This window comes from Pseudorasbora parva, chromosome 12, assembly GCF_024679245.1.
Source record: "Pseudorasbora parva isolate DD20220531a chromosome 12, ASM2467924v1, whole genome shotgun sequence".
Lineage (NCBI taxonomy): Eukaryota > Metazoa > Chordata > Actinopteri > Cypriniformes > Gobionidae > Pseudorasbora > Pseudorasbora parva.
This window is the reverse complement of record NC_090183.1, coordinates 31,187,441-31,209,775: the sequence shown is the minus strand read 5'-3', so window position 1 is coordinate 31,209,775 and position 22,335 is coordinate 31,187,441. Positions and strand designations below refer to the sequence as shown.

Genomic DNA, 22,335 nt, shown 5'->3' with positions numbered 1-22,335 from the left:
TAAGGAATGAAGCAACACACTAATGTGAGTAAAAATGTTTATATATATGTTATTATTGCATTGATAGCTGTCAAAGGCTGAAAAATCCTTTATTTGTGTTTTTGTTCGTTCATTGCATATCGATATGAGACTCGGACATGTATGGGCCAGGGCTCGCAAAGCCCAATGTCCCAGGACTTTTCCAAACGGGCTAAGTTACTAAAACGTAATCCCTTAAATAGTGAAATAACATTATTTTGTTGATGTGCATATGTGCATACTCTCTTGACTTGATATTTGAAGGAAAAATACATACATGGAAGTTTTGATCATGCTTGCTGCAACGTACTTGAGAGATGAATCTTAGTTATTTTATAAAGATGTTTTGCGAGCCCTGTGGGCGAACCAAAAAGTGTGGCGTTTTCCCACACACTTTTACAACAATTCCCACATGTACTGACGAGGGAGCTGAAGCTCATTAAAATGCAAATCTTATCCAATCCTAGCCGTGGACTGTACGCCTATAAAAACCCAGTGTTCCAGGAGAGAGCCTAAAAAAAGGAAAGAAAAAAGGATATTACTTTTTTCTGATTTTAAAAACCACTTGAACATCATAAGTTGACCTCAGACAGCAGTATAAAAAATATTAAAAGTTCAAGACACCTTTAACACTGTTAAATAAATTTTTTAGCAATTTTTAAAATATAGATTTTTCATACTGTACATAATGTTGAGATTTATAATGTTGTCTAAATTCACTTTAACATTAAAAAAACATTTGTGAATATGAATCGTGAATATCTCATTTTAGAAAATAAAATATTTTTTGTGATTTTAATATTTTAATGTATAATTTTGTATTCAGTCAAAATATGGTAGAATTTAATATGTAAATTAACTTATTGGTATTAGCGAGAATTTTACTATAAGTCCATCCTTACTTTATTGCACTTTTTTGTCTTTTTTTTTTTGGAGCTTGACCTTATCCCATTCCCAATCATTTTCATTGTATAAAAAAGAATGGCAGGTATTGTTCAAATATCTCCTTGAGTATTCCACAGAAGACATATTGATTTAGAGAGAAATTAGGGTAAATCATAACCATATTTTTAAGTTTAAGTAATCTTTAAGTGAGCTTACTAACACAGAGCTGTAGATCATGTGTCAGTGTAATTTGCTTTCCTTTAGCGGTGTGTGTCAGTGTTGAATCAGTGAGGCTTAACGCCTGTGTTGATGATTCTCTGCTCTTTGATCCTGCCTATTGTCTCCTTGAGGCTACATTTAGCCAAAAGCATTCGTCTGGGAACAGTTGATAGGACACTGATGTTCTCTTGCTTCTCAGAACTGTGTGTGTGTGTGTGTGTGTGTGTAGAGATGGACCAATGTGAGTTAGGGGCAACAGCTGCACCTCCCCCAGGGTCTTGTGAGATCATAAGAATGCCCTCTCCCCATTACTCTATGTGTTTGTGTGTCTCTGCCTACAAATACATATACTAGAAGTAGAGCGAGGAGAGTGAAACTTCTAATTTGTTTATAATTTGGATCATTACGCTCTTTACATTCTCTCTTCAGTCTGATGTTATGCTATTTCACAGTGCTTGAAAAGACGGAACACTCCTGGACACAACTCTAGAGGACTGTCGTTTAACACCAAATACCGTCATGACCTCAGTTCACACAGAAGTGGATACTGGCTCTGGCCATGGACAAGCTAAGACTTGAAGGCATATTGTGATTTGACAGTTGATGTTTGTGATGAAGATAAGGGAACTATGGCTGGAATTGCTGAAACTTTCACAATCAGAGTTGGTAGTTTGGTAACAGATTTTTACGCTACGCCATGTAGTGCTTTTGCAACCGTGATAAACCCGTCGATGGATTCTACCCAGTTGCACCTCTGAGTAAAATACGTTTTTGCGTATCCATCTATTATACTCATGAACATGAAGAAAAGAAAGGAAAGGCTTGGAGCCCCTAAACTACACTTACAGTAAGAGTTTTAGATGACAAGTATGAGCTAGGACTGCACGATTTGAGGAAAAAATTTAAATGTGATTTTGTTTTCTGATAAAAAATTGTCTAAAAATGGCTATACAATTTGGCAATGTATTTTTTGATTTTTATATCAATATGATTATAAAATAATAACTTTTTTATGTTATACAACATAAAAACTTAACTATTTTAATATATTGAGTAAGAAATTTAAAAAATCTGTAAAATCCCTATACTAATTTTTATGACCATTTTAATTTATTCATTTTCAAACATTAAACCATCAAGCCTTCATTTTGTGAGACCTTTTTTTGTTTGTTTATAAGTGCTTCACAGCAGATGGAGAGAGAAGTTAATTTTGCGCATCATTTACCTCAAACCGAGCTGGTCTGAAATAGTGAAAGCACTGGATCATGAGCTGTTCACATGTAAAAGTCCTGTGCTTCGCTCTGATACATGTAGGCACAATATGCACTTATAATTAAATTGTAGCATTAGCAATGTGAAAAGCACTATTTCCCGATTTTGCTTTTATTTCGACTAATCGTGCAGCCCTAGTATAAGCCAACAAATATAGCTTTATTCGTTTACAGAACTTTTTGTTTATAATCCTTTACTTGAGTCCAGCTGACTGTCACTCATTTTTGCAATATATGAACTCCATCCGTTGAGGTTTCTAAACATGACCACAGCATTAGCTTTACACAAACAGACTGCAGACTCTGACCTCTTTGGCAGTTAAGCACGGGTTTCCTCTTTCTCTCTCAGTCTGTCTGGGAACCTGATACCTGCTTTCCCCTCTTGGTCTGAGTGGTGGTTGAATTTCTAGCTCTCGTCTCATTGATTGACAGCCACAGTGTGTAGCTCAGTTTACAGCCTCAAAAACACAACCCAACAGAATGGCAACACACTCAGGGAAATACAAGTAAAGAGAAGTCTTCACTCAGCCGAGTGTGTGCACGCATTTGTGTATGATTCAGTCATGTCAAATGCCAGCTTTTGCCCAGTCAGCTTCTATTGCCCTCTTTACTCCACTCTGAGAGCACGTCTGTGTCTTGGCTGACTGAAGCAACTCTGTGTTGAATGAAAACGGCATAAGTTATTAACGACATAAGACATAATTATTGATTGACTTAGTTTTTATAGTTTTTTAGTTTTTATAACTTTAAGCTCTAACTTTACATTGTTTTGTAATGTCACTCTTGGTGTGAATAAGCCTGTATAGCAAATAAGTAGTCTTAAAGGAACCATAACAATAACTTGCTATGGCATGATTGTATATTCTTTATCTGTTGTGATCGTGGGGACCGAGGATCAAGACCAGCCCGGGACTTTCTTAGTCACGTTCCATTTCTCGTTCACTTATAATCTCAAGTACCGTCAGTCATTTCCATTGAGTTGTGCTCTGTCTAGCCCTTTCAAAAGGAAGTTACATCCTTTGTGTTGTTGCTACCCCTGAATAAAAGTGTTGGAATAAATCCCTGATTAAATTAGTGAAAAACATGATCCTGTTTTCCTCATTTCATAGGTTGTAAACAAACCAAAATGTTATAAGTTTTGATTTAGCAAGAATAAAGGTAGGGGAATGGATTCTCCCCTTTCTCTCTGCTTGACAACGCAGCTTGAATGTTGCCTAATGCGAAGGGAGGTAGTAGAGCCTGACAGAACTGTCATCCTATCCTAGTGCCAACCAGCTTTAACTTCAGTGTGCGTGTGCAGAACTGCTGAAACAACCTGTCACCAGCATCTCTTAGGAATTCCAGGGCAACTGACTTGTCATACAAACAACTCAAAACAGGGCCTTGTTTTGCCACGTGTTAACTTGGAGCTCCGGTAAGCAGGAAGTGCTCAATTCACACTGTGTGGTTGAAGTGTGGACATGCAGAGGCTGATGCAGAAACTGTGACAGTGTGATATTAAGCCTTTGCCTTGGTCATGTTTATAAACTGCCGTAGGACATCCAACCTTTCCCTGCCCTTCACAGACTCACGAGGACAAACACGCAGAGGTTTTCTTTTTTTTTTCTCTATCTCTCTAACCATTCATATTACTCCTTGCTTTCCTCTCTTGTCGTATTCACTTAAAAGAATCTGGCCAACTGCTCAGTACCGTTGTCATGGCAACAGCAGTCTCCTGCAGCATCTCCTGTCCCCTACCTCCTCCCCCTCTGCTCTCTTCCTCCCGTCCCCGGGCGGACCTGAGGGGCCTGAGTCTGCCCCTGTCCTTGCCCCCAGCGCCAACCCTTTCTTCTGGAGGTAAGAGTGCCCTTGCACTTGCTCCTGATCCAACCTCCTTTACAGCAGCATGCTGGATAACTAGACATCATGTGGTTCCTATTTCGCCTAATCTGTTTTTCTAATGGGGTGGTGTGGTTTAGTGGCTAAATGCTCAAGGCGGGTAACTAGAAGGCAGCATGTATTCGTGCCTTTAGCACTGTGCCCTTGAGTAATGCACTTAAATCAAGGTTACTCAAGTAGGATTGTTCATGTTATAAATAGACTGTCACTTTTGATTAAAGCTAAAAAGCATTTAGCTGAAATGACTACTTATTAATAACTGTAGCCTGATTTTTCTATCAGGGCCATTTTCTGCTTGTTTTTGTTATGGATGGATAGATTTTTGCTTGTTGATGAGTGGTTTGTGGAGGTTTTTGGATGATAGTTTTATATACTGTGCAGTAGGGCTGGATGACATATTTTATATTCTTGATATATTCAAAAGGATTTTGTCGACGGTATATAATTAAGCGACATTGTTTTTTGATTTCCATTCCACTCCATTTAAATTTGGCAATTAAGCTTCCTTGTGTTAGCTTGGTGAAGTAGTCAGTGGAAAACTTACATTGACTAGATTTGTTTAAGTTGTTTTTGTAATCTATTAGGTTACAGTAATAATAAAGTTAGAACATTACAATAATTTCTTTTTAATTATTTCATGACATGCAATTTATGAGAATAAATATGCATTTTTTTGCATTTATAATTTTACCTCTGTGGCCTCTTCCTATTGTGATAATCAGGCCTTTTCTTTGAACACTGTGATTTTTATCTTCAAAATATTTCATTGCTACACAATATTTCCTTAGTTTTATGACATTTGCATTAAGGGTGTACTAACACTAGCCAGTTTGAACCGTGCCTGAGTGCTTTTGACCACCAAAGCGCGGTTTGTTTGACTAGTGTGAGTGCTCCGAACCGTGCCCGGGCGCGGCTCGATTAGCCGGCCCTGGCCCGCTTGTAATAGGTGGGCCAGAGCACGGTTCGTTGGACTCGGGCTCGGGCTCGGTTCGCATGCAGTGTGAGCGCTAACCGTGCTGGAGTCCGTAATCAAAGCTGCAAAGTCCTTGCTGCACTTCAGCTGGTACCTTGCAAACCTCCTCATACGAGCAGCACAATTACGTGAAAATTTTCACGCCACTAGGCGACACATCTGTTTAACCACAGGCTGTGAGAGGGCTGTGGACCACCGTGGACCAAACGACACAAAATTATCCACAAAGAAAACAATGGAGCGATGGACTCCATTGTGTTCAGAGAGCGCCGCTCTTCCTGTTTATCCCGAAACCGTCGCACCATAATGACGTAAGCGTGCTCCGGCACGAATGCTGAAACCTGAAACCGTCGCACCATAATGACATAAGCGTGCTCCGGCACGAATGCTGAAACCTGAAACCGTCGCACCATAATGACATAAGCGTGCTCCGGCACGAATGCTGAAACCCGAAACCGTCGCACCATAATGACATAAGCGTGCTCCGGCACGAATGCTGAAACCCGAAACCGTCGCACCATAATGACATAAGCGTGCTCCGGCACGAATGCTGAAACCCTATGTGAGTGCAGGCCAGAGGGGGAGTGGGGAGAGGGGACAATCGTACTCGGGCCCGGTTCATGGCAACCATGCCTAGTGTGAGTACACCCTAAAAAATCTAGATGGAAATGGCAAGATGCGAATATATTCTAAAAATATGCATTAAAAAAGTATGCACTCCATCGAGGTGGATATATATTCTATCTGACTAGAAGACATGCACATACACTGTCAGAAAAAAGGTATATTTCTGTCACTGGGGCGGTACCCTAAGGTACAAAACCTTTTAAGGTACTAATATGTACCATTTAGGGGTGAGTATGGTACAAAGATAAAAGGGACCTTTTCAGTTTTGTACCTTAGGGTACCGCCCCAGTGACATCACTGTACCTTTTTTCTGAGAGTGTATAATTTAATGGAAGCACATTTATAGAATAAATTCCTTTATGTCCAACAAAAAAATACTCACATGAATGGGATTGAATAACTGGACTAACCAGCAGGCCAATTTCATTGCATATCATCTCAAATGTTGGTTTGATCATTCTGAAATGCCTGAGCCAAAGTCTGTCATCTAAATGATTTGGTTTAATTCCCTTCCAGAAGTGTCTCACATGTTTGCATTCTCAAACACCAGGCATTCGAACACAAGATAACATAACAGGGTTTATTGCGTTTTGTCTGCGTTCTCTGAGACTCAAGTGATTTATGATGGAGGAAAAAAGAGCCACAGAGGCTTCCCATATTGCAGCAATGTATGTTTTTATTACAGATATTTTGCATCAGTTTTACAGGTTATTTTACTATTTTGATTTTGAAGGATGGGCACTCCAGAAAAAAATGGCATTTTGGGGGTAAAATGTATGTTATTTTGGCAAGGTTGCCTGCTAAAATTCGCATTCCTGGGTCTATATATCACATAACAGAGGTTGCTTCAACCCGCAGACATGGAAAACAACCCTCGGGAAAACCACAGGCTTGGCAACACAGTGCAGTTGAGTTTTGTTGACATTTGACAAGTAACATTATTCGTTTCTTCATTGCTCTGATTGGTTGTTGGTCTATCCAACTGATGTCTTTCCTGGTTCAGTTCAAACACGCCCCGTAATCACAGCCCAATGGAGCAGTTTTAGACTCATATTCTGAGTAGAATTGAGTGTGACGACGTCAGGCTAGGAAAAAACTACATGATCCTTGAACAATAAAAAAAAAATCTTTTTGACTGTAGTGTGTTTTTAGCATTATTACCAAGCCTTACTGTGGATATAATTTTGAGCAAATATGTTTGCCAATAAGTCTTGATATGGTTTGTTTAAGCCCTGCTCATTAACTCAAGTGTGTGTATTTGTGTGTGTTGAATGCCTGTGGAGCATAATGAGAAGGATTCTGTACTAATGAGTTGCTCTGGAATGTCAGAACTCCATGTTCTGTCCCATTTGACTACGTGTGTGTGTGTGTGTGTGTGTGTGTGTGTGTGTGTGTGTGTGTGTGTGTGTGTGTGTGTGTGTGTGTGTGTGTGTGTGTGTGTGTGTGTGTGTGTGTGTGTTCACCTTGATCCTGCACTGATCTCTTATTTGATGACACGAATTGCTGAGCACAGTTTTCTCCTGGGTCGCCTTCAACCTTTGGTTTAAGAATATTTGTATTCACTATGTAGGAACACAATCTGCTTTTTTTTACATCGTAAGGACACATTGTAGGTTGTATTGAGGGCACACAGTGATCATCAGGAGCAGTGTGGAAACTCTTGACCTTCCATTCACATTCAGTATAGCGTGAGGAAATCACTACAGTCGGCCTTTTTTATAGACAACTATATTCTTTCCTTCCATTGGTCAGTCCATCCTCTATTGATCATGATCACAATAATAGAAAATGTTCAAAATCATTTCCTTTTCTGTGAAGCCTCATTTCCCACATGTATTGACTTGACTGGACATTTCCAATTTCTAAAAGATGTTATCATATGAGTGGAAAGGCTATTTTTTACGGTTCCCCACAGATTTAGACCAACAGTGAAGCTGCAGGAAACCAAGTCTTAAAAACCTTTCGGAGCTCAACTCAACAGGACATCCAAGAGAGAGGCAGGGAACTGTTCCAAAGACTGCTTCTTATTCCTTTCCTCTCACTTCACATCACACTCAGTTTTCTTTATTCCACTTTTTTATGTGAATGAAAGCTCCTTTTTGTTATATCTAGACTTTCTTATGTTTCTCTCTTGTGATACTCTGACTAGCTCTGACCAATAATAGCAAATTAAATTAACCCCAATTCAATTACGATGGACTGACTCAGATCAGTTCGAATAATATCCTCATTGTCATCTACTGGTAAACCATAGCTATACACCAGAACTATAATGAAGTTTTAAAAATGTACATGTAACCTTATGGATGAACTACATATTGGCGCCCATATTGGTATTAGCCATTGGTTGTTTATTTCTTTGTTTATTTATTATATATTTTTGTATTACAGGACACAGAAATACAATTTTTTATTTTTTTTATTTGTATTTTTTACGCTGCATTTGTTATATGTGATGCAATCTGGGTAAACCTGTCGGATATCGCATTGGAATGTTTTCAGCTAGGTCAAAGAATAGTCAATAGGTCACATTTTTGTCAAAATTGGGTTTTCAATATCTTGGCAAAATTCACTTGTTTAGTGCTGAAAAATAGCCATTTTTTAGCAGCAAGCTGAAAAGACTGCGTCTTTCTCTAATGTTTTCACACGCCCGGTGGCGGAGGTGCAAAAAAACGGCTCTCTTAACACCACAAAGACAGTTCACCCGTCACAATAAACCACATTACATACTGTATAGAATAAAGGTGTATCAAAGCAGATTTCCCGCCAGTCCGAGGTAAACTATGTTTTTATTTAACGTTATCATATTGTGAGATTGTGAAGTCAGAGCGCAAGAGAAAAACACAGTCTGAAGTAAATGATTGCTTTTATGATCTCGTTCGCCTCAATCTGCTTAATCCTGGGGATGTCAGTGCCTTAAACGATAATATAATGGATTATTTCACATTCAGAGATGAAGGATCAGATGATGGAGAAGTTACTGAAACAAGTCAGTTTAGCTCTACTGCAGGTGCGCTGTGCTTGCTATTCTTGTACACTAGTGCGACAACGGGTCATCAAAGTTTAGAGACTGCCCATGATAAACAATAGTAAACGTATTTCACTACTTACTAAGTTGCTTCCCCTTGTGTAATAATGCATTTTATAAATTCTAGTTTTCATATTTTCATATTCAGTTCAGACCTTTTATTTTGAAATATCAACGAACACAGAAAAAAAAGGTAGACAACCAATTTGTTTTCACGCCAAGAGTTCAAAATATAACATCCAGTCATTTTTTCGAGATAAAAAGTTCTGGAAAAGTTTTAAATATAAAGTAGATAATATATATTTGTCAGTTGTGATGCAGTAGTGAGCTATAATGCACATGTTATTTTAAAGTTGAATTCAAATCAAATACTGCCAAACTGCCTTTACTACTGCCTATACTACTTCTGAATAGGATGTCTACTTCATAAAAATGTATGACAATTATGGAAATAAATGGTTTAGATCACTCAAACCACATGAAAACGGAGGCACTCTTATATGGTCAGTAATGGAGCTTGGGTGTCATCTAGCGAAAAAGTTTGATACTGTGCCCAAACAAAATCTCATTGAAAGCTATTTTTTTGAGTCAATTAGACTCATTAGGTCAATATTGGGAACAAATAAGGGCTTGTTTCATCAATAAATATTATAAATATGTTATAGAGTTAACGCCTTAACACAAATTAATTTTAACAGCACTAATTTTATTAACGGCGTGTGCATTTTCCGAGCGTAATGCATAAAACCACTGCAAGCTCACTGTCGCTCTTGTCCAAGGTAAATCATTAATACCATCACCACTTATGTGTTTTATTGAATTAAATACATTACAATCTGCTAAAACGAATATAGGTTAAAAAAAAAAAAAAAATTAACAGGAGTGCTCCCGTTTCCGTGTTTCTCACACTTCATGTGAATAATGCCGCAGTTATGCCACACTATATTCCTACTCGTGGAATATGGACTTCCTCCAGGTGTGGTACTGGTGGGCTCACAGGTCCGCATGACAGCTCTCACATGACCAATTTTTCATACGAACTGTGCCCTGTTCTGAACTAAACTGCCAGTCTTAAAACTCCCTTTATTTATGTTCTTAAAATGAGAGAAACCATTGCTTATTCAGAATTTTTAAGCTTGGGCTTAAAAAACATGAATAAGTTCTTGGAAAAACATCTAAGACCTTTGATACATGTCTAGTCTAATGCGCTGTGTATGGTTTCATTAATAATAAACATACATTTGCATAAAGCATGCATATTTGTCCATACCCATGTTGATTAGAATATTAAAAACTTGAAACATATTAATTTAAGATACATTTACAACTGATAAAAATGTGTGATTAAGTTGTGATTAATCGTGAGTTAACTCATGACAATCATGCAATTAATCTCAATTGAATATTTTAATCGATTGACAGCCCAAATTTTATATTGGAGCTTTAGTGTCACCTGCATTTTTAGCCAGTGAGAATGCAATGAGTTCAAATGAGGCAAAAGAGGTGCTGCCTTAAAGGGACAGTTCACCCAGAAAAATAAGCACTTTATATGATAAACAGATTTAGGCTTTTATTCACATATAAACCATTTAATCCTTTAGCACCACTGTTGGACTGTATAATTAAAAAAAATATTTTGTAGTATTTTTTTTGTTGTAATTTTGTTGCCAAAAAAACCCTTGCTTCCTCAGAGAAAAAACCCTCCTATATTCAATGTAAGCCCTGTCTACAGCTTTGTTAAGTGTGAATGGATGCGCGTGGTATTGGGTAGAGGTGTTTTCTCCCCTAGCTCTTTGTTCTTTGATGTGTGTCTGAAGCCCGATTGAGCCCATGTCGGTTACCTCAAGGTAACACAGTGCTCCCATGCCTGCCTGCATCTAGCCTGCTGCAAAACTCATTTAAAACAGCCTGGTTTATATTTTTAAATCCTCCTTTTTCACTTTTTTAAATTCTAGTTCTAATTTTAGATGAGTCCTTTGACCTGCTGGACTAATGACTGAACAGTTTGGACTGCTCTGCGTTTAAGAAAATCTCCCTCATGCTTGTACCATTTGACAGAATAATCCTGCATATATATGTGTGCGTGTGTGTGCACTTTAATCCCCTGTCATTCTGTCACTTTCTCCAGGGACACTGTATTGAATACTCTTGTCAGATCCAGCCATTTCTGGTTGACAGATCATCTAGCATTAGGGCTCCACGATTAATCGTAATCGAATCGCGATTTGGGTAATATGCGATTATGAAAGCTTAAAGGCTGCGATTTTAATTAATTAAATAAATGCCCAGTGTGTTAGAAAAGAGCGGCTTTGTGAGTAAAACGTTTCTCGGTCTGAAAGACTGTGAGTTTGAGTCGCTTATAACGTGCGTTTGAGTCAAACATCTTTACAAACTAGTGAAGCGTTCATAAACCTGATCAACAAAGACAACGTTTAATAACATGTTTTACATCACTTCATATCGTCAGTCGAGTGTTTGTGGGCTGATGTGGCTTCTCACCACAAAGTGAAGCAGACAATGCATTATTTTATAGTACTATATACAGTGATGTCAATCAGCACTGCATTATAATACTTTATTATTATCAAAATACCCTAGACGGCTTAAAGAACTCAAATACACCATATTTTGCTGCAGTCGTGTTTATTATTGTCATGTTTAATCAAAGTGTTTCTATTCTCTGTTTATTTATCCTACAGTGTTAGCTTCATAAGGGATTTCCTGATCCTGAAAACGAATTACATTACTTCTCTGAGGAATATGTGGCGTTTTCCGCTCGAGGGCGCCCTCTGGCCTTAATTAAAATATGGGTAATAAATAAGAAGAAAAATAATACTTACATTTAAAAGCTTAATAAACTTAAAAAATATATATACATTTATAGGACAATCCATGTTTTTCTTCAATGTACAGGAGTTTTTTCCCCACAGTGGATGCACAAGAGGTTCATATTTAATATTAACATTTCTAATGTTTTTAGTCATAGGTTGTCTGCATATTAATGAGTAACCCAGCAGTTTTTTTGTAAAATAAGTTTTCTGTAAAATATTACAATAATAATAATAATAATTAATAGTATTAGTATATTGTTATATTTATTCTGACATACTCTATTTTTCATTTTTAATTATGAAAATGTTATTGTAATGGTAATATTTCTTATTTTTACAAATATTTTTGCAAATAATAATCATAATTAGTTATTATTAGTCATATTAATATATAAACACAAAATGTTATATACACACACTTTTCATTTGTAAAAAAGAAAAAAGAAAAGTAGCCTATTAATCGCATTTTAAATCGCAATCGCAATTTTAACCATAATCGCATTTATATATTTTCCCCAAATCGTGCAGCCCTAGCATTAAAATGTATCACTATTTGTCACAAGATTTCTAGTTTTCTAGCAGTCTCTCTGACTTCTGGAGGTAATCTGGAGGTATGTAGAGTTGACTGCATCTTTATACATGTGCTGCTGTGTATTTGAGTTAGAGAGAGATGGGAGGGTGTTGAGGAGAGAGACGAGAGAGAGAGAAAAAAAGCACATGACAGCATCTCACGATAGCTCTAGCTGTGTCACAGGTTGCCGGCAGCAGCAGCCGTAGGAACATCATCTAGTGCTTGCTATCAGAGAGAAAGCCCTTTCATTTAGCCAGCTGTTCTTCCTTCTCTGGTGCTTTATCACATTTGATCTCTGGATGACAGCCATGTTAGTGCACCGATATCATGTCTGACTCCTTCTGGACCGTTCTCTCCAATTTCTCTATGCCGGAGAGAAGCATGCTCCGTAGATCCAAGAGGTACAGCTCTTCTCTCTGTTCTTTCTGTTTCTTCTTCTTATGTTAGTCAGGTAACTTGTTTTTTTTGTTGTGTTTTTTAGTCAAATGAGCTGTAATTGATAGCATGCTGCAGGCAGTCTTGAGATTTTGCTTATGTTTGTGTGCTCTTAGATTTTTCTCACTGTTGTTGTGCTGTAGTCTGGAGGTTATAGGATTATAGCCATACATGCACATACTACGTACCTTCTTTCCTCTTGGTCAATGTGCGTAAAAGTAATGACCGCCCTTCAGGGGTGCATATTATCTTGCTGCCTGACATGCACGCAATCACGGAGGTGAGCAAGGTTAGTCTTTCATAATACAACCCTTGAGACCGGGCAGTTTTGATCTGATCTACCATGTCTGAGTGAACTTGCACACAGATGTGCTCAAATGTTCTGTTGACATAGAGATCCTCTTGCTTTCCACCCTTCTCTGCTTGTGTTGTTCCTGTCTTCCTGTAGCCTGGAGAAACAGATGTTGGGGAGGGCACAGTGCTTGCATAGCAACAGAGCTCTAAATGTTGTAGAGTGATCTGCTTTTTTCTGCTTTCCGTCTATCTCTGTAAAGTAGGGTCATTCTCACAATGATGATAAATGTCTGATTATTCAGTGGCCATGAGGTTGGAGTAGTCCACGATGTGCTTATGGTGTAAATGGTGTATGAAAGGATGATGTCGCCAATATCTTATAGATGAGAAGTGTGCTGTTACTTTCTTAGCAATCAGAATTTCGTATAGCAGACAATAAATAAAATAAAAAATCATCTAGACTTGCTATTTAAACTGCCATACTTTACCATGCATGCTTTTATTTATCAAGAATGCATTGATCAAAAGTGACAGTAAAGACATTAATAAAGTAGATGTGACCCTGACTGGAGTAATAGCTGCTGTAATTACCATGATGGGAAAAAATTACGCTTTTAAATACACTTGCTGGCCAAGAAAAAAGTCGCTTTTTGGATTTAAATTGACAAATGATTAAGACTCAATGATTGGATCATTATTGCAGTGATTTTTATGTTTCTAGCATGTTATATGTTTGGCAACCGTTCTTCAAACCCTAGTTAATGGAGTGTTTAGCCTTTAATTTCTTTAAAAACATAAAGACAAATCATGGCCATATTCAAGATTGTCAAGATTCATCAGGCTCAAATTGTGAAAGAATGGTTGGGAGGGAGCATTCAGGGAAGCATTCATTTTCGCACATGAATTGGCACCTCTGAGTCCAAACCTTAAATTCATTGAAAGTTTTTGGGATGTGCTGGAGGAGACTATATGGAGTGCTGGACTCTTGCATTGTCAATACAAGATCTGGACCACATCACAGCATTTATTATCATCAAGAGGTGCATTCATTTTTGGTCAAGATCTTTATTATGCTAGACCAGGGGATTTCAAACCAGGGGTCCTCCAGAAGGTTCTTAGGGGTCCCCAGAAAAATGTCAAATAAAAGACAAAGCAAAAATGGAGGAAGTTTACCAAACTATCTAACTGTTTAATTTAATCATACTTTTCAGAATTGTATATGTTTGCTTTGTATCTTGCAAGTGAGTTTTTCTCACTATAGTCCCCTTTCATCATGCTCATTGAGTTTGTAGAGCAGCATTCTTAATACATACATTTATTGTGAAAGTTGCTTATACAAATAATTTAACATATTCCAACATTAAGTATTGCCAATTTAAATTTGGAAACAATGTTGCATTTAAAATGTCACACTTACTATTTATTTAACAGTTTAAATGTTTTTTTCAAAAAAATATATAGATGGATTTAAGGGGGTCCCCCATAAATGTGCATCATATTTGGGGGTCCTTGGCATTGTAAAGTTTGAAAACCCCTGTGCTAGAAACACAAAAATCACTGCAATAAATGATCCAATCATTTAATCATTGATATTAAGCATTTGTCAATTTAAATCCAAACAGCAATTAATATATTTTTTTGCCCTGGCAGATATTAAAATGTATATTATATATTTTATATTAAAATGTAGTGGTAAATTGTATTATTTCACAGTTTTTTTTTTTTTTTTTTTTTTTTTTTTACAATTTTAATGTTAGCATAATAAACTTCTTAAAAAGATTTTCTAAACCCAAAACTTTTAACAGTGGTGTATTCACATGCTTCCAATTTTATTTCAGTTCTTTTGGTTGTATTTTAGTTGTAATGTCAACAGTTCTGCTTCAGTTGTCAATATAGCAATGTTTGGTATCTCTTGGCATTCATTCTCTTTCTCCATCCAACCATCCTGACCCCCATCACTATAATGACCCTCTGCCCTTTCTGAGATGATTGCTATACATTATTAATATTATATAGATGTGTTTGGAGAGTTTGTGTTGTGCCCCCTGTGTACACACTGCCTGTAGCAGACACCACCAGTGTCTCATTTACACACATCCCAATTAGGGTTACCATGATACAACAATTTCAAGTAGTCAGTACCATAATTCTCAGTTTAAACAAATTTAGATATTGCATTAAAACTATTTAATGCATTTTTATAAATTCTTGTTTATTTCCACTCTATAAATAGTTAAATATATATAAAAATACATTTTTATTATAAATGAATAATACAACATTTATAAACTATTGGTATTTTAAATTGTTACAGTTTTATGTTTAAATTATTATTATTATTATTATTATTATTATTATTGTTATTATTATTATTATTATTATTATCTAGTATATTTTATTTAGCTGAATAGTTTTTCTTAACACCTCACTTGTCAGCTTGCATAAACTCACATGACTCCACTATGGAATTTCCCAGAGGTATCATGTCTTGATGTGGTCTGTGTGACGTGTTACAAAGTGTAAATGTAAAGAACTGCCTCTCAACAATAAGTTTTTAAGCCCATGTGATGCTGTCACATCCTAACTAAATAACTAAACACTTTATCTCTCATATCGTTCAGCCTTCTCTCCAAATTCTCATTATTTTCACTCCACATGACAAGTCTTCGAATCTCATGAAAAATTCAGCAGAACCAATTTCAGTTAAATTGTCCTCTTCCTTGATGATATAGAATGCTTGAATGATTTCTCTTTTTCTTTTTCATAATTTTCTGCATTTAATATAGCCACTTTGCCTGTGGAAAGCCTTGATAGGCACATTGAGCAGGTCTCAGTCATTGATTTATTGTATTTCTGACAATGGTTGATAGTTGTATGCATTTTAATTATCCACATAGGAAAAGCTACAGGCAAAGTAATAAGTATAAGTTTGGCAGCTTTGGGGCCAACATATTCCCATCTTTCCAGAAGAAAATTGGTCTAATTTAAAATGAAAACGACTGTGCACAATATTGATAGTGCGTTGATTACAGGAAGGAAACTCAAGGCAGAAACGATCAGTTTCGTAATTGGCTTTCTGGCCAGCATTGATTCTGTCTGACCCGTTTGCATCTCTTGAAACTGCGATTTCCATTGTTTCCATTATATTATGCTTGCCAAACCTTAAATCAGGTCAAGCTTGTTATAAAAGAGGCAATGCATTTGTTTATTTGATCATTTCCCCCCTCTCAACCTGACCACAGTGCTGAGTGGGGTGGAGCGCCAGGTTAGCAGGTGTTTGCTCATAATTGCAGTGTTCAGTATTAATTGGCTTGTTGCATCTGCTCATGACAATTAACCCATTCAGCTCATGGCATTTGGCAGCATGAGCCCTTGAAAACCACTCGTTTTCTCAGTCTATAAAGTGGATAATCCTTTGACATGTTAAATAGCATAAATTATATTTTAACAAGATTTTTATACTACTGTTATGTGTGTGTTTGTTTGTGTCTGTATATATAAGTGTGTGTGTGTGTGTGAGGGGCATGTTTGTGTGACATATAAGGACACAAATGGGGAGGAGAAATACAGGAGAGGGTGAAATATGAGGACCTTGGCCATGTCCCCACTTTTCAAAATCCTTATAAATCATACAGGATTAGTTTTCTTGAGAAAGTAAAAATGCAGAATGTTTCCTGTGACGGGTAGGTTTAGGGGCAGGTGCAGTGTAAGGGGATAGAAAATACGGTTTGTACGGTATAAAAACCATTACGCCTATGGAATGTCCCCATATGTCACAAAAACAAACGTGTTTGTGTGTGTGTGTGTGTGTGTGTGTGTGTGTGTGTGTGTGTGTGTGTGTGTGTGTGTGTGTGTGTGTGTGTGTTGGACTCGGAGACTCTCTGGGTCTATAGAAGAGAATTTAAGCCATGTAGAAATGCTTGCAAAGCGAAAACAAACATTGACATGCAAACCATAAACGCATCTCTAAACTACTGTATGTGATCTCTCAGTTTGAAGTGCCTGTCATAGAAAAGTGATGCGGTTGTGAATAATTAGGAATAAATTATTTGTGAATACATTTTTTACATAAAAAAGGACAAACAATCTCATGCATAATTATGAGACACTTATCAGTCATTGACATACTATAATTTGAGAAATTCTGCAGATTTTAAACAAAGCTCAATTTAGTTTTAAAATTCAGACGAACAGATCCCTAAATTATACACAAATGAATAAAGTATAGAAAATATAGTTCCTTTTTCTTTGTTTTATGTCTATAATTTAAAATTACTGTACACTTAGTCTTTAAATTTTAGTTTTTACTATTTTTAAGCTTTAACATTTTTTTTTAATTAGGTCATCATTTATTTGCCCTCATATCCAAACCTGACTGACTTTCTTCTATGGAACGCAAAAGAAGAACTATCCATTTAAGTTCACTTGCATTTTATTTCAGACAAGACAATTTAGCTTTTAAATATTCTCTTGCAGGTTATTTTTATTCTTACCAGAGACACTTTCAATAACGATATTTTTAATTTTACTTGAGAATGACTGTTACACATGCACACAAACACCCACAACCTTTCAGTGCTGTCATGAAATTTTAATGCAGCTGAACAATGGCCAAGATGTTAAAATTTGGTTGAGCGTGTGAGTGGATATTGACATGAATTAGCAAAAACGAACAAAATTAGAGTTCTTTTTGGCATAAATTGAACATGGATGTGAAACTCCAGGAGGTATGCTGCTGAAAAGAGCTGCACATTCTGATTAAAACAGCATTCCATCGTTAGAAAATTAAAAGAGGGAAAACATGACAGCAAAAAAACCCCAGTACAATTTACATACTAATAACATGAGCAGCTGTGCAGGGTTCACACGTGCAAAAAGAAAGTTATCCCTTAATTACAGTAATTGGAGAGAGAATTGCTTCCTCCTACTCCTAAACATCAAGAAATGTCAATTTTATTTGCAAGCAAACAAATTCATTTTCGTCTGGATTCATTTGCATTTGTTAGAATTGATTAAACTTAATTTGGACTAATTTGAGTGAAACTGGATTTGTTTCGGGCTGTTCTGAATGACATATGTTTGGCAACAACGAATGACTATTAACATGAAGTATATTTATGAATCTAATGTGTCTCCAAGCCTGTGTCTATAGTTTTTGTGTGTTTTACTGTTTAACTACACATGCTGTGCTAGTAAATAGAGGCACTGCTTGTTTTAGATTTTTGTTCACTTTACATCAGTGCACATTGCATTTCACTGAAAGTGGGTCACCTGAAATAAGTAAAAGATAATCCACTCCATAATCCACTGTGCAAATACTCCAGTTAAAAGCCAACATATAAGAATTCACAATCCTGCACACATAGACTTGAGTATAAATCTTGAGGATGAGAAATGCTATAGTGAGGTGTTTGTGGTTGTAAAAGACTGTCAGAGCTCTTCCACTCTTCCACTCTTCCACCTTCTGATCTTAATTATAGAAAATCTAAATGAGACGCTATAATGGAGGGTCTTCATTCAAGATAAATGAGGCAGAGTCTCAGCAGATAACAGAAGGAAATTACACTTCCCTACACTGCTGGGCAGGATAATGTGAGCTAAACTGCCTTTAGTTTGCCATGTGCACCAGGCAACTGAATAAACTGTGTCCAGAGACGCATCCTGACAGTTTTCCAGTGACAACAAGTAATTTTTTTGTCCTTGCTAAAAGCGAAAGGACATGATTACAGCCACAGGGTACCTTCAGAGGACTTTAAGACCTTTTTTAAGACTTACACAAACATGATTGATACCATTATGTTCGTGCACAACAAACATACAAGAAGTGTAGTGGGTACATTTACTTGATTCAATCATAGAATTTTTAAGTTTAATAATCACATGAGTCTGTATCACGATTCCCGTTTCATCGTCCACAAAATTAAGAACTTTTATTAGATCAGGGGTCCCCGATCTCGGTCCTGGAGGGCCACTGTCCTGCAGAGTTTAGCTCCGACCCCAATCAAACACACCTGAAACAGCTAATCAATGCCTTTATAGGATCCCTGTATAAGATTAATGACTTGTTTTATGCGATTTAAGATATTTCAGAATTTTTCATGACCTAAAATTTGATAAAAATGAATTTAAAACATGTTAAGACTGTTTGAGGCACAATGGGGACCCTGCAGCCAATCAGAATTTATTTGTGGTTAAAGTTTTCTTTTAAAATATTCATCCGATGAGATTTCATTGTGGGTGCAACAGAAAGCAATGACATACATGTCTTGTCAGATAGATAGGAGATGAGAGAGGCATTTCATTTATCACTTGTCGCTTTATCACACTGTGACAGTGCTATTTAAAATCTGTACATAAAAGCATTGAGGAGTATGACTGAAATTCCCTGTAATATGACAGGTGTTTAAAGCCATATGTGCTTCTAATCCCATTTTAAAAAATCTAAACACACCTAAGTATGTATACACAGATTAATATGCATCAACAGATGGTAACACACTTAGATATGCAATCAAAATAAATATAATATAACAAATTTCCAAAATTGACATTTTAGACAAACATTGTCAAAGACAAGTAAACAGTTGTAAATTAAGAAAAAAATATTCAAACAACAAGCAGTATCACAAATAAACAATAGAACAAAGATACATATGAAATAAACAGTGCTTTTCAGGTTGTACAAATTAGGTAGATTGCAGAAATTAGTAATCAAATGTAAAATAACACTACAGTCTTCACTGTATAAATCCTTACATATGTTATTCATTAAAAAGCAGCGAGTGAGTTTTATTTTGTTTAATTAACATTAAAACAGTCATTATATTAGGTTGTTGTCAATTTAAGAAAATAATGAACAGATCCATACTTTTACACATGCTTTACCATGCTTAGGCCAATGTTAACTTTTTTTTCTCCTTTTGTTAATATTTTACCTATAACTAGGGCTGGGCGATATGGAGCAAAAAATATCTCGATATATTTTGCTATATCTCGATACATAATTTAGTATGTTTTCAAAGCTATTTGAAATATGACATTTAAAATGTCCTCATATATCACATTTATAGTGTAATACCCGTGTAATTATACAAATTTGTGTTCTCATAAACCACATAAACAGGCTATCTCACACATACACACACACACACACACACACTATATCAGTATGTATTTATATACTGTGTACATGTATTTATTGATGTAAAGCTCACAAGAACATTGTTAAACAAATATTGCATACTGGTCAAAATCAAATTAAAATGTAATGGAATTTAATTGCATAAACTTTTTTTATGCATCAAGACTTTCAGATCATGTCTGATGGCCACTGTCACTCATGTCTCTGGAAATTACCAGTTCTCATTGAAAATGTATGACTTGAGGTCGCTGCAGATCATTGTCAGTGTAAGCGCTCTTTTAGATAAGACGTTGAACAAGTCTTCATTGTTTATATTAGCATAAATCCATTGAACTTTGAGCTTTATAATTTTACAGGTATTATTTTTGCTCTAACATTACAAACTAACTAAAGTTTGAAAGATGGAATCGCGAAGAACGGGACCTTTAATACTACAAGTTGCTTGGTCTTGCTTTGACATGACCATAAGATGGAACATTGACATTGAACATAGATGCAGTATAAACCCCAGTGTTGCCAAGTCCACGGCTAATACACAATTGGTCTTCTTTTTGGATAGTTTTGAGAAGCAATAGGGCAGGTTTCGTTGTGAAAACCTGGCAACCCTGATAAGCCTTTCTGTGAGGTTTGTTTATTTTATTTTTATCGTAGACATTTAAATGCTTTGCGGTCAGCATGCACATGCACAGGGTAGACAAAAATCACACTGCTTTTCTGTTGATTTTTTTTTTACCTTACTTCCTTCTCAAATAATCTTTAAGCCAGCACCAAAATAAATCCTTTCTTATCAGCCTTTTTAGAAGAAATGCCTTTCTTTAAGTATTAATGTGCCAGCGTTAGCTCGTGAGTCATCGATTTTCTCCTGCTTTCTCGCTTTTCTTCTTCTTCCTGCCCCACTCTTTCTCTTTCTCTCCATGTCTCCTGCTGTGACTGTACTCACTTCTGAACCTCCATTAGGCTACACACTGACTGAGTGATGGCTGCCACTGTGAAAGTGGCGCAGGTCTCTGCTGTGATAGTTACTCTTTCTGCGACACTGTTTGGACCAAGATGCATTCATGCAATTATCCAGAAAACTACCAAACATTTTTAAAGTCATTGTCATGCTCTGAAAAGTCACAGAACAGCAGTAACACACTGTAAAATGTGTGAAAGCTCTCAGCCATGGAGAATCTACAGCAGTGTGTGATACACACACATACCCAGTGGGTTTTTAGACATTTATAGCATACTTGAAAATAAATTATTTGTTTTTACCTTATATGACAGAATATGAAACTTGACATTTATTTTCAAGACATTAGTTACATATGATTAAAGTGTGTTACATAGTTACATATGATGACTCCAATATATATATATATATATTTAAAGATTTTACATTTGTTTGTATTCAGTGAAAGATTGATTTAAGTGGGCAATTTTTGTGACTCATATTTGTGAGTTCACATTTGTCCTGGTGTAGTCACTTAAGAGAATATAACCAAATAAAAAATGTATTGACATAAAAAGCATGTGCACCATACAATAGTGCTGTTACCTTCAATTCAGACTTGCAAACTCAAAACTCTGAATTATTATTAAAAAAAATTGTTGTGTAACAGATCCGAAAAAGCAGTAGCGTGATTTATCGTACAGGTCGTGGGTTGCCTTTCTGATCGTTCAATGCGTGTGTCAATATTTTGCTCGAATTAAAGAGCACTCATCCTTTACTTTTCACCACACTGCTCTCCGTCTCGCGGTTTGAAAGCTCAGTCGGTCATCTCTCCTCTCTGCAATGGAGCGTGAGGCTGTTTTGTCCTAGCTGGAGGTCTCAAGGTTCATTTGAGCTGAGTTCTGAGCTGTAGGTGGCTGCTTTTCCCCCTGTCAGCTTGAGGTGGAGGCATTTACACTAGATGAAAAAAGAACAGATAATTCTGTGCACTCAGTCTCCTAAAATGAGAGGTTTGTGTGACCTGAATAAGAGAGTAACCGTCTAACAATACTGCCATTTAGAGGTGAAGCTACTCCATTCTTTGCTGTCGGTAATCTTTTTGAATGGGCATACTCTCAAACTCTATTTTACAATGTCTGGTTTAAAATTGGTTTGAACAAAAAAATCAAATCTTAATTAATGCACTGGCATCATTGTGCAATGAATCAATTTAATTGTTATCATGTACAA

The 22,335-nt window shown here is 36.5% G+C and overlaps 1 protein-coding gene across 11 annotated transcripts in view; it reads left to right on the top strand.

Moving 5' to 3' along the window:
- mast2 (microtubule associated serine/threonine kinase 2) overlaps window positions 1-22,335 on the top strand; it is a 162,896-nt gene that overhangs the window by 107,576 nt on the left and 32,985 nt on the right. For 2 of the 11 annotated variants that reach the window (XM_067459857.1, XM_067459855.1), the window contains exon 1: window positions 12,480-12,702. The exons of 7 other annotated variants lie outside the window; for them this stretch is intronic. In XM_067459857.1, coding sequence (XP_067315958.1) covers window positions 12,629-12,702 — 74 coding nt within the window. In that variant the 5' untranslated portion in view covers window positions 12,480-12,628. Of the gene's footprint in view, window positions 1-1,698; window positions 1,970-4,061; window positions 4,230-12,479; window positions 12,703-22,335 lie in introns of those variants that run through there. 2 more of the 11 variants (XM_067459854.1, XM_067459858.1) reach the window with 2 other exon arrangements.